The sequence below is a fragment of the Lucilia cuprina genome, chromosome 2, assembly GCF_022045245.1.
Source record: "Lucilia cuprina isolate Lc7/37 chromosome 2, ASM2204524v1, whole genome shotgun sequence".
NCBI lineage: Eukaryota > Metazoa > Arthropoda > Insecta > Diptera > Calliphoridae > Lucilia > Lucilia cuprina.
In genome coordinates, this window is record NC_060950.1 from 30,602,200 (window position 1) to 30,615,682 (window position 13,483).

The window sequence follows — 13,483 nt, forward strand, 5'->3', positions numbered from 1 at the left end:
CGTCCAACTGTCATTCTTCTTTTAGTTTGTCGTATTTGAACGTACGTTTTTATTTGTACGTGATATTTTTAGTTAAAGTTTATGAATGGTTCAAAAAAAAAACTTATAATGGCAAAATAATTATTTTTCCGGAGAAAGATTTAATTATATTTTAGCACAGAACTAAATACAATTTAAAACATTGGTCAAAACAATATCGACCAGCAGGCACACTCTCAAATATACATGAAATGTGATCAGATATAGATATACACATGTATGTATGTTTAACAATGGCATAATAATTTGAAACTTCAAAAAGGTTTTATGTGTTAGTTATGGTCGACTTTATAGAAACTATTAGTCAAATAGTCATGACTATAGATCAGTTTATAATACTGATAATATGCTGGTCTATATTTATAGCTATGGTTTAAATTGTGGTATTTTCTATAGATCATTAAATGATTTTGACTATAGATCAGTCTAAAGTATTGATTGTAGAATAGTTATGGTCTAGTATAGAATAAAATACGCCATAGAGGTGACTATAGATCAGTCCAATGTATCTTGATTACACATGTATATTTTTCTATAGCCTTGACTATAGAAAAATAGGAATGAACTCAATCCTGCATTTCGGTTTCTTTTGTTTCATATTCTCAACATCTCAAGTTCATTCAAACTGATGGAACCATAGTCACTGTAACAATCTAGATTTTAAATCAGATTAAAGTAAATTATATACTATAGGTAAGATTACAGTCTTAACTATAGACCAAAGTAAAATCAGATCAAAATAGTATATAGACTAGACTATAAACTAGACTGAAGACTAGACTATAGACTAGAATATAGACTAGACTATAGAGACTGGACTATAGACTAGACTTTGGACTAGACTATGGACTAGACTATAGACTAGACTACAGACTAGACTATAGACAAGACTATAGATTAGACTATAGACTAGACTAAAGACTAGACTTTAGCCTAGACTATAGACTAGATTAAAGACTAGACTATAGACTAGACTATAGACTAGACTATAGACTAGACTATAGACTAGACTATAGACTAGACTATAGACTAGACTATAGACTAGACTATAGACTAGACTATAGACTAGACTATAGACTATAAACTAGACTATAGACTAGACTATAGACTTAACTATAGACTAGGCTATAAACTAGACTATAGAATAGACTATAGACTTGACTATAGAACAAGCTTATAGTCATGATTATAGATTGATCTATAGACCAAAGAATTGTGTGTAAACATGGCTATAGAATAGTATATAGTGTTGACTATAAAATAGTCTATATTCTTGATTCTATAGTCCTATAGTCTGATTATAGAATGAGTAATAGTAGTAATGATAGAATCTACAGACAAGATCAATATAAAGTCTTCACTATGATATGGACCCAACTGTAGGGTGTACAAAATATGCAAAATTATATTCAAACATACATACATTAAATGGCAAAAGAAAAGCACATACAGAGCAAAAAAAACATCTAATTTTGGTCATCCCCACACCGTATTACACTAAATGGCAACAACAACAACAATGACAAAATTACCACAACAACAAATACATATATAAACAATAACAACAAAAACTAACTAACTAACAATACAAAGTCGGACAGAGTGATTATTTAACATGAAGTTGGAAAAGTAAGAAGAAAAAAAAACAATAAAAAAAGAGAAAAATAAATTAAACAACAACAATAAAATACCTTTGGACAAACCATCAACAACAAACTTTGTTTTCGACAATTTAGTTTTAAATACAAATTGAAACGTAGCGGTCATATTCTACAATAGAAACAAATAAATTAAGAAATAAAACGATTTAAACTAAAATAAATTTCGAAATTACAAAAGGAAGTTCAGAAAATAGAATCAACAAGTGGCAGCATATTAAAGTGTCTAAAATAAAACTGCCCTCTCTATTTGGCGTCAGTTTAAAATTGCAAACAGAAACAAATTATTTTTAAACCATTGACATTTTCGTTGGCCCCAAATAATTTACATAAATACATTAATTACATTAAATCCGTGTAAACCCTCCTCTTTCCAAAGTGTAAACATTTAAGAGAGTTGTCAAAAAAAAAGTGTTAAAATTTATGTTTTGAGTAGTTAATTATGTTGTTGTTATTACGTTTTTAAACTATAACGGTTTTGAGTTTAAATTTTAAAAAAATTCCTTTTTGTCTCTTTTATTATCCATTTCTCTCTATTGGAAATACTTAATTTGAAAACCAAAGAGGAATTCTAAGAAAGGGAAACAAACAAACAAATCGGTTGTATTAATTAACATAATTTTAATATTTATATGAAAAGAATATTTAATTAAATTATTTATTAACAATTAAAGTTTGTCTACGCAAATATGGCCACAAAAGCATTACAATTTAATTTTATTCAACAGGTAAGATATTTGCAAAAATTATTAATATTTTTTATTACTTTTTTGGCATTAAATGAGTGATTGATCTTTTTTCAAGCATTTAACCCAAAGCTAAAGAGAATTTATTAGTAGATATCACCAAATGGCGTTACATTATCTTAAAATGACTTTATTATACCCTTCACCTTCGTGAGAAGGGTATATATAAGTTTGTCATTCCGTTTGTAATTTCTATAATATAATTTTCCGACCCTATAAAGTATATATATTCTGGATCCTTATAGATAACGGAATTGATTAAGCCATGTCCGTCTGTCTGTCTAATTTTCTATAATATAATTTTCCGACCCTATAAAGTATATATATTCTGGATCCTTATAGATAGCGGAATTGATTAAGCCATGTCCGTCTGTCTGTCTATTGAAATCAGTTTTTAGAGTTCCCCAGATATCGGCGAGATACGAATCTTTAATAATTCACTTAGACATGCTTTCGAGAACATCGCTATTTAAAATCAGCAAAATCGGTCTATAAATAACGGAGATATGAGCAAAAAATCCGAGACAACCTCTGCAAATTTCATCAAAAAAGCCACATTTTTTCATGCTTTGTTAAAAAAGCAACAACAACACTATAAATTGGATAAAGATGTACATGTGCGTGTGGATATGTATTTGGTTTTATTCAGCTGTGTATTTTTGTGTATGTTTGGATGCTGTTCTGTTCTCACGAAGGTAAGTGGGTATAACAAAAACAAGGAGATAAAGCAGTAATATGTTGGTAATACAGCTAATATTTGTTAGAGGGTGGTAATACAGTTTGACGGTGGTATTACAGTACAACGGTTAATATTTCTTTCTGCTACAGTTTATATTTGTTTGTGTGTATGTTATGTGTGACATGTGTGCAGAGATTTAGGAAATTGTCTGTAATATTGAATAAAGATCAGGTAGATTATGTAGTCTTAACTTCAGATAAGGCTGTAGCCCTAATGAGTCTATTATTTTCCTATTGATCAGTTTTTAGTATTTTCTATTTACCATCATGAGTGTCGATGAGTCTAGAGTCTTAACAAGAGATGAGTTAAAAATCTTGATTATAGATCAGTCTACAGTCTTGACTGTTATATACAATAATTTATAAACAACTGAATTACTTTGAATAAGTGTGGATATAGTATTATCTATTTATCAGTTTATAGTCTTAACTAATGATCAGTCTATAAGATTACAGATCAGTCCACAGTCTTGACAATAGATCACTCTACAGTCTTAAATATAGTCCTGAATATAGCTCTCCCTATTAGGGTTCTATAGTTGAAACGAAAAGTCGACTTTAAGGACTTTTTATACCCTATACCACTATAGTGGGGAGGGTATTATACGTTTGTGCTGATGTTTGTAACATACAAAAATATTGGTCCAATACCCACATTTAAGTATACCGATCGATTAAGAATCATTTTTTGAGTCAATTAAGACATGTCCGTCCGTCCGTCTTTCCGGCTGGCTGTCCATGTAAACCTTGTGCGCAAGGTACAGACCGCAATTTTTAATATAATTTGATGAAATTTGGACCAAGCATGTTTTTTGGCAAAGGGAAAACGGTTGAAATCGGTCCATTATTTCACCTAGCCTCCATACAACCGTCCCTCCCGATTTGAACTTTTTATGCCATAATTACGTCAAATATCCTACTATCTCTCTAAAAATTGGCACAAATAAGTTTTATATAAGTATAAATGACACTGCAGATTTTCGTAAGGATCGGCCCTTATTTGACCCTAGCCCCCATACAAAACCCCTTTCAAAAAATGTCAAAACCCCCTTAAAAATGACTTGTAACCATTTGTATCGCAATGAAACTCAACAAAACTAACTGTTATTTAAAAATATATCCTTTTCCCAAATTTACCGAGGATCTGCCCATATTTGACCTATATAAAGCCTCATTTAGAAATTTTAGTTTTTTTATCAATAAATTGCTTAAATATTTTGGATTTATGGTAATATTCAACATAAAAGTTTCTTTATAAAAAATAAAAATGTTAAAAATATACTCATGGTGTAGGGTATTATATGGTCGGCCATGCCCGACTATACTTTCCTACTTGTTTCATATAGTTAAAAGTTGACTTTTCGACTTTTTCATTTAATTAAGAGTCGACTTTTAGACTATAAGTATTTTATAATTAGTCGACTTTTCGAAATTTTCCGACTTTTCGACTTGTTCGATTATTCGAAAGTCGATTTATAGAACCCCACTCCCTATAGTCCTAACAGTAGATCAGTCTGTAGTTCTTAACTATAGATTCGTCTATACTCTTGACTATAAACCTAACTTATAATATTAACGACAGATCAGTCTATAGTCTTAGCTATAGATCAGTCTATAGCCTTGACTATATATCAATATATAGACTTGACTATAGCTCACTCTATAGTCTTTACTATAGATTAGTCTATAGTCTTGACGACAGATCAGACTACAGTCTTGACTATAGATCAGTATACAGTCTTGACCAAAGTATAACAAGTAGTCCGACTCTTTGACAGCAGTACCTAACTCTAAGCATGTGTTAGTGAAAAAGTACCTAACACTAAATATATAACTATATGTAACTAACATATGTTAGTAACAAAAATGTATTTGTATTGGTGCATTCTAAACACACAGAGTTTTATAAAAAATTACAATTTTAAATTTGTTTGAATTTTCAATACCAAAAATTGAAACTCTGTTTGTAAAACAAGATTCAACAACAACAAAAATGAAATGTCAATAAATTAATAATTTTTTTTCCAGAACATAAAAATTAAACAAAATTTTAAATGAAAAGTGCATTAAAACTATTTAAAAAAAATTGCAGTTATTTCGTGGATAACTGCAATTTCGCGTTCGATCATTAAAAATGGCCAAAAAAGTAAGTTAAACATTTGAGTGTTTTGACAAGTTTTAAGTTCTCACAAGAGAGTCGATTTTACACGGCACTCGTAGGTGTGAGAGAGTAATTTCCTATATGTGAGAGTTGGACTACTTGTTATACTTTGGTCTTGACTATAGAACAGTCTACAGTCTTGACTATAGATCAGTCCACAGTCTTGACTGTAGATCAGTCTACAGTCTTGAGCGTAGATCAGTCTATAGTCATTGTATAATATTGCCTATAGATCAGTCTAAAATTTTGAATCTAGTTCAGTCTACAGTCTTAACTCTATATGAGTCTATAGTCTTGAAGATATATCAATATATAGTCTTGACTATAGATTAGACTATAGTCAATCTATAGTCTTAACGATAGTCCAATCTACAGTCTTGAATATAGTTTAGTATTGACAATAGATCATTCTATATTCTTTACTAAAGACTAGGTAATAGTTTTGACGTTACATATTCATGACATCAGATCAATATACGTAAAGTCTTGACCATAGAAATATATATGAACTTGCCTGTATATTAGCTCGTTTTGGCAATTATAAGTAAATGCATTTATTACATTTTTTTTAAATTATAATTTCAATTTTGCGCAACATTAGTTTAAATTGTAAATGTGGTTTTATTTAAATATTTTTAAATATCTTCCGCATTTTAAATTATAAAAAATTTTGCTGCTGTAATATAAATTATAATTATTAAACATAATTTGCATAAAATTAAAAAAAAATAAATTACTATTAAAATTAAAAAAATAACAATTTAATATAGATCATGCAAATATTTCGTTATGATGATAATGATGAGAAAAAAATAACAAATTTAGTGAGAGAGAGAGTTCGTTAGTTAGTAATTGTTTTGTGATTTGAAAATTACAGAAAAAATATTTTTGTAGTTTTACGTTTAAAAAAGTTAAATGAACTTGAGGTGCTAAAATTGGCCATAATTATCATGATGTAACCTTTTAACTAAAGTTTCCATGGTAGATATTCATATAAATGTATTCAAGCCAAAACTATTACCACAATAACAACAATTTATTGCTGTTGTAGAGATATTACGACAAAGAAATTAAATGTTTTTTTTCGTTAGCCGTTTAAAAACCAAAAAAAAATGAAATGTTTGTTTTAAACAAAAAGAAGACGTTTGTTGAAATCCCCAAAAATAACACCAAAACACAAAATCCCACACTGTCAGTTGTGGAAAATAATGTAAAGGGAACAAATAATTTTATTGTTTTGTTTTTGTTTTTTTCCAGCTTGTGAAATAGGAAAATTTGTACATAATTTAAATTCATAAAGAAGAGTTGTTGTGAATTAAGAAACAAATGAAAATAAACGTATAATTTAAATATCAAACTACCGTTAGAGGAGTCTTAAATCAAGCAAATGATGAAGATGCTTTTGTGGGTTTACATAAATTATAGAAGCTATTACAATTTCCTCTCAGAGGGGGGTAATGGCTTTGCTAGCTATTTTAAAACTATGCATTTTCCGCTTTTACATCGTTAATAAGTATCTAAAATAAACTGATCTAAAGTTAAGATTATAGTCTGATCTATAGTCATGACTATAGACTGATCTATAGTCATGACTCATGACTATAGACTGCTCTATAGTCAATATTTTAGACTGATCTAAAGTCAAGACTATAGGATGATCTTTAGTCTAGACTAATCAATAGTAAAGGTCTATTTTCAATATTATAGAGTAATCTTTAGTCAAGATTATAGATTGATATATTGTCAACTATATATAGCAATCAATAGTCAAGGACATTAATTGGTATGGACTGATATGTAGTCAAGTCTATATACTGACCTAAAGTCAAGACTATATACTGTTTTATAGGCTAGACTGATAATATTGATAATAATCTAAAGACTAGACTATAGACTAGTCTAAAGTCAAGACAATTAATTGAACTTTAGGCTAGACTTATATATTGTCAAGACTAATCTATAGTCAAGACAATAGACTAATCTATATCTAAGTATGGACTGATCAATAGTAAAGACTATGGACTGATATATAGTCAACTCCATAGGCTGACCTATAGTCGTGAATATAGACTGAAATATATTCACTATTGATTTATCTATAGTCTACAATATGGACTGATCTATAATCAATACTATAGACTGATCTACAGTCCAGACTATGTATGACTGATCTATACTATAAACTGATCATTAGTTAAGACTATAGACTTATCTTCGGTTAACTATAAATCAGTTGATCACTTTTAATAAAGACATAACAAATGTATAATGTGATCATTATGATTATATAACAAGTAATATTTCTATATTCGGCTGTGCCGAATCTTATGTATGTTTTAAAAAAACAGTTTTTATTTATTTTGTTTCTCTGCACACATGACACACATAACATACACACAAACAAATATGAACTGTAGCTGAAAGAAATATTAACCGTTGTACTGTAATACCACCGTCAAACTGTATTACCACCCTCAAACAAATATGAGCTGTATTACCAACATAATACTGCTTTATCTCCTTGTTCTTGTTATACCCTTCACCTTCGTGAGAACAGAACAGCATCCAAACATACAAAAAAATACACAGCTGAATAAAACCAAATACATCTCCACATGCACATGTACATCTTTATCCAATTCACAGTGTTGTTGTTGCTTTTTTAACAAAGCATGAAAAAATGTGGCTTTTTTATGAAATTTTCAGAGGTTGTCTCGGATTTTTGCTCATAACTCCGTTATTTATAGACCTCTTTTGCTGATTTTAAATAACGATCTTCTCGAAAGCTTGTCTAACTGAATTATTGAAGAATCGGATCTCGCCGATATTTGGAGACCTCTAAAAACTGATTTCAACAGACAGATGGACAGACAGACGGACATGGCTTAATCGACTCCGCCATCTATAAGGATCCAGAATATATATACTTTATAGGGTCGGAAAATTATATTATAGAAATTACAAACGGAATAACAAACTTATATATACCCTTCTCACGAAGGTGAAGGGTATAAAAATCGAACTTTTCAAGACTACCACGAAACTAAATACCTTGGGAAACCCTGATCTAGAAAGTGTTTTACTTATAGTTATAAAACATATTAAAAATTAAAAAAAAAAAAAAAAACGATGAAAAATTAAAAAAAACATATCTTACTTTTAGAGCGATCGTAAAAAATCTTTTAGTACATTTCTAAAAACAAAAGTTGTGTTCAAACATGAATGTTGGTATTTTTAACCAAACAATGCATTTACTATTTCGGGATTTGTAAGCATTATAAATCCACCAAAAATTTTGAAAAAGAAATAATTAAGTTGTAATTCTTAAAACAAAATAGAAAAAAATCTTATCTTAATTAAGGTATTTTTCTAAGATTTCTTACAATGTTAAAGTGTGATGGTCATAAAATGTACATTAAATAGCAACTCTTACTAGATCTTATGGGAAGAACCACTAGGGAAGCCTTTCTAAATACAAATAAAGTGGAAGTAAGTTAGTAAAAAAAAATTTACACACGCAAGCGGTAGAGAATAAAGAAAACTCAAAGAGGGAGCAAAGTATTAACTTTAAAACACACAAAATTAATCATTAAAACTCTACATCTGTGTTATTTTAAAATATATATTTACTTTTTTAAGTTACTTTACAAACCCAATGCCCTCAATTTACTTTCAAATCTTAAAGAAATAAAATAAAAATAAGAAGCTTGAATGCTTTCAACCACTTCCTCTAAGAGTTGTTCTTGACCAAAAACTAAATGGAAGTTATTTAACCAAATGAATCATTTCAAGACCCAACATTCTTTAACCCTAACTTAATTATGCATAATGACAGGAAATAAACCAAACTAACCAAATAAACAAGAAATTGAACCTCTTCATATTTCCCATTGAACTTTCTTTTTTTTTCTCTCCAAAGATACAATTTCTGAAAAAGGGTGTTTTGTATCTAGACAGTAAAATTGATGTTAAAAACCATAATTGTAGGAAAACAAACTTAACATCAAATGATCACGTCTGACATTGAAATTAATCTATTTTAAATGTGTTATGTTCGGGTTACAAAAAAATCATATTTATCTATTAATACTTCTTATGTTCTTTATTTCTTTCTTGTGATTTTTCTTTTTTTATAAGATTTTTTTTAATTTCTTCGGAACTGAATAGGTAAATAGTGTATGATTAACATGTTCTTGAAGATTGTTTTGCGTTACAAATTAATAATGAAATATTTGTTTAGAAGTTGTTTAATGAAATAGTGGTTAAAACGACATAATGGCACCCTATTTGTCTGTTATCCCCATTTCAATTTGGTGTAGACTTATGACTAGATTATAGTCAGGACTACACTATAGGTGAGACCAGACTATAGACTAGACTATAGACTAGACTATAGACTAGACTATAGAATAGACTATAGACTAGACTATAGACTAGACTATAGACTAGACTAAAAACTAGACTATAGGCTGAACTATAGACTAGACTTTAGACTAGACTATAGACTAGACTATAGACTAGACTATAGACTAGACTATAGACTAGACTATAGACTAGACTATAGACTAGACTATAGACTAGACTATAGACTAGACTATAGACTAGACTATAGACTAGACTACAGACTAGACTATAGACTAGACTATAGACTAGACTATAGACTAGACTACAGACTAGACTATAGACTAGACTATAATCTAGGCTATAGACTAGTCTATAATCTAGGCTATATACTAGAATAGACTATAGACTAGTCAATAATCTAGGCTATAGACTAGACTTCAGACCAGACTTTAGTCTATGTACTATAGACTAGTTTATAGTCTGGATTATATACTAACCTATAGTCTGGAATATAGACTAGACCATATCAGGGTCTATAGTCATGACTATAGCATGGACTATGATTAGTTTCTTTCAGGGACCTAACATCACAAAATGCAAAAGCTGTCAATTAAAATGTACCAGATCCTCTTTATCCACCGTGTTGTACCCCTTTCGCTTTTAGAAATGCCACATTTATTTGCAAACAAAATTTAACTTTGACAGTAGGGCAATTGTGAATTGACGTAATTTGTGTATGAATAGTAGAGTACTCAGTTTAGTTAGTACGCTTTGATATTCAAAACATTATTTTAATTAATTTCTATTTATGATCATGTCATAAACATTGCGTTTAGAGATAAGTTAATAAATTTCATTTCATACATATGTACACATTTTAATTAAGATAAAAATTCTTAATTAGAGCATTTCATTTGCTTAGTAATATGCATATATTGATTTTCTAGAAACATTAAGCTACAAAGGTTAATTAATTTTTTATAAGACCAAAAAATTGTATTTTTTTAAGATTGAACACATTCAATTCGGTTATTTCGAATTTTAAATATTAAAACAAATTCGAATAGAATTTTATGCCGATAATATAATTTAGAAATAATTTATTTACGATTAAGTGAAGTTTAGAAGAGAGCTTTGTACGGGAGCTATGACCAATTATGATTCGATCCAGAAGAAATTAATCACAAAATAAGTTATAAACATAAAAATTTTATTCATGAATTATTCTCGATTATGTGATAATCGGAAGAAGACTTTATATGGAGCTATAGTGATTTATGGATCGATCCGGAAAAAGTTTCCCCAATTTTTCCGGATCATAAATTATTACTAAGCAATGAGTTATTTACGGTTTATAGTGCTTTATATGGGAGCTACAACGAATTATTGGCTGATCCGGAAAATTTTTCGCAGAATGTTTTAGAACAATTTTATCCCGATTAATTCTTGAAACTATTGCTAATTTTGGATCCACTAAGCAAAAAATTTCTCTGAATGATATTTGTATGTACATATGTACAAAATACTTTAATATTTTACGAACTGATTGCAAACAAATTTCACAGAACGATTTTAATATATATATAAAATATATTCGAGTCTAATTTTATCCCGATATTGATATATTACGATTAATTAAATTTCGGATAAAATCTTCCAGGTTGAAAGTTGGTTTATATGATTATTAAAGATTAAAGTCTCGCAAACGTTAAATCGCCTCGGCTATCTTTAAGAATTCGGAATATATATATATACTTTATTGGGAGCACAAATTATATTGTAGAAATCAGCAAACGGTGTAATTACAATCCTGGGGGAAAAGAGGTGCTACCAGTATCTCTAGAGTGGCAAGACTATAAACAGGTGGTTTTTAATCCCGACCTTTCCTTAGAATGATTTAACCTGGGTCTGAAACAAATAACATATCGAATCTAGCACCACGGCAACCGGTAGTTCAGAGAGTAGATTTTCGGATTATCTCATTACCCATTTATTGGAGAATTCCTTTGCCAGAAAAGAATGTTAGTTAATGGACTAATGCACGGTGAAGTCTATACATATTTAATAAAAACGATGGTGCTATCGAGGCAACGGATATCCCGCTGAGTAGTGACTATGTGACTAAGCGTTGGAAATCGGGTTTCAAGTGTAGGCATAATCCACTGGATGGATGCAGGAGTATACCCATATACCTAGAGAAGTGTGATAACTTGAATGATAATGAATGTAAGGAATCTATCATCCAGTGGTTCGCACAATGATCGCGTCAAAACTTTTTCACGAAGGTTATCTTTTATTCTTTCACTGAATTGTCGATAAAATAAGTTAATCATTTGAATTTCTTTCAATAAAACAATTAAAAATATTCACATAAAAGTTCAAAAACTATAATTAAAACTTTCTCAAGAAATTCACCCAAGAATTGTAGATGATTTATAAGTAGTTCAAAATATTTAATAAAAATTTAAAAAATTACTAACACAGGTTTCCAAAGACTACTTTCATTTTCCAGAAAAAAAAGTAATAAAACAAATAGAAATTTAAAGAAAAATATTTAGTTTTTCTTCCCACTAGTATTACTTTCAATTAAATCTTGAAAAGTTAATGAATATGAAAAAACAAGACTTTATAACGTGCAAAAAAGTGAAGAAAGATGTTAAAGGCAACATCATTATAATTTGAATGAAATTCAAATGAAAATATCGTAAGGTATGCAAAAATTATTCAATAATCCAACAAAAGAGAAAAAGAAAAACATATTTTAAGAAAAACTATTGCATGATTTGTAAAGATGAATTTAAAAATTTATATGCATACATCTCTGCTTCAAATCTTCACTTTGAATCATAAATTTTAAGAAATTTTTAAGAGGCTTTTAGCCTTTATCATGTTATGGTAGCAATGAGCATATGTAATTAGTTGTGGTTACAAAGTTAAAAAAAATATTACTTTTTTTATAGAAATATGAATACATTAAAAATTTACCTTTCATATGGATTTTACAAAAGAAAAAAAAAAACGCTAATTTAAAAATGAAAATAATTAAATTGTTTAAATGTTGAAAGCTGTTTCTTTTACGTTTAATTTAAGGTGAAATGTTTCTCATAAATATAATATTTATCTTGAGTTTTTAGTAATGACTTTTATTTATTTGTTCAAGAAAAAAGTTGTTATATACATTTTAAATCTAAGTCAAACCACATTTATAGTCGTAAAATGTGATTTTTTTAAGTAACCATGTATGAAATTAAATATGTTTGGTTTTTTATGTTTTAACGTAAAAAAATATGATTTAATTATCTGGTAAGGAAAGTATTCTTTCTTCTACTTTGTCCATTGGACATGTTTTATGTGACAGCTCTTGGTAAAGATCTACAAATATTAAGGATATTCACAATTTGCTTTTTATATATAGAATAATAACAATTGTGAGTGAAAGTCCTATTAAAAGAGTACATAATAATAAACTTTCAATAAAAGAGTATAGGTGGATTTGTTACTACCTTTGCAATGTTCCAATAATAATATCAAAATCCTCCCTAGTTCCTCCAATTACCGAAACGGTTACGTTAGGTTGAAAGTATTATTTCTAATGTTCAGAAATTCAGTTTCCTAAAACTGATATCAGAATCCTCCCTAGTTCCTCTAATTACCGAAACGGTTACGTTAGGTTGATAGAAAGATGTATACTACAGCAAATCCGAAAAAATACACTATCGGGTACCTTTTCATGAAAACGAATAAAAGTGTTCACTAAATATATTATTTTTAATGTTCAGAAATTCAGTTTCCTAAAA

At 29.0% G+C, this 13,483-nt stretch overlaps 1 protein-coding gene across 1 annotated transcript in view; it reads left to right on the forward strand.

Annotated features, from left to right (window-relative positions):
• Positions 1-1,790: 1,790 nt before the first annotated feature.
• Positions 1,791-13,483, forward strand: part of LOC111689331 (villin-like protein quail) — a 32,775-nt gene continuing 21,082 nt past the window's right edge. The window contains exon 1 of the mRNA XM_046953700.1: positions 1,791-2,425. Coding sequence (XP_046809656.1) covers positions 2,387-2,425 — 39 coding nt within the window. The 5' untranslated portion in view covers positions 1,791-2,386. The remainder of the gene's footprint in view (positions 2,426-13,483) is intronic.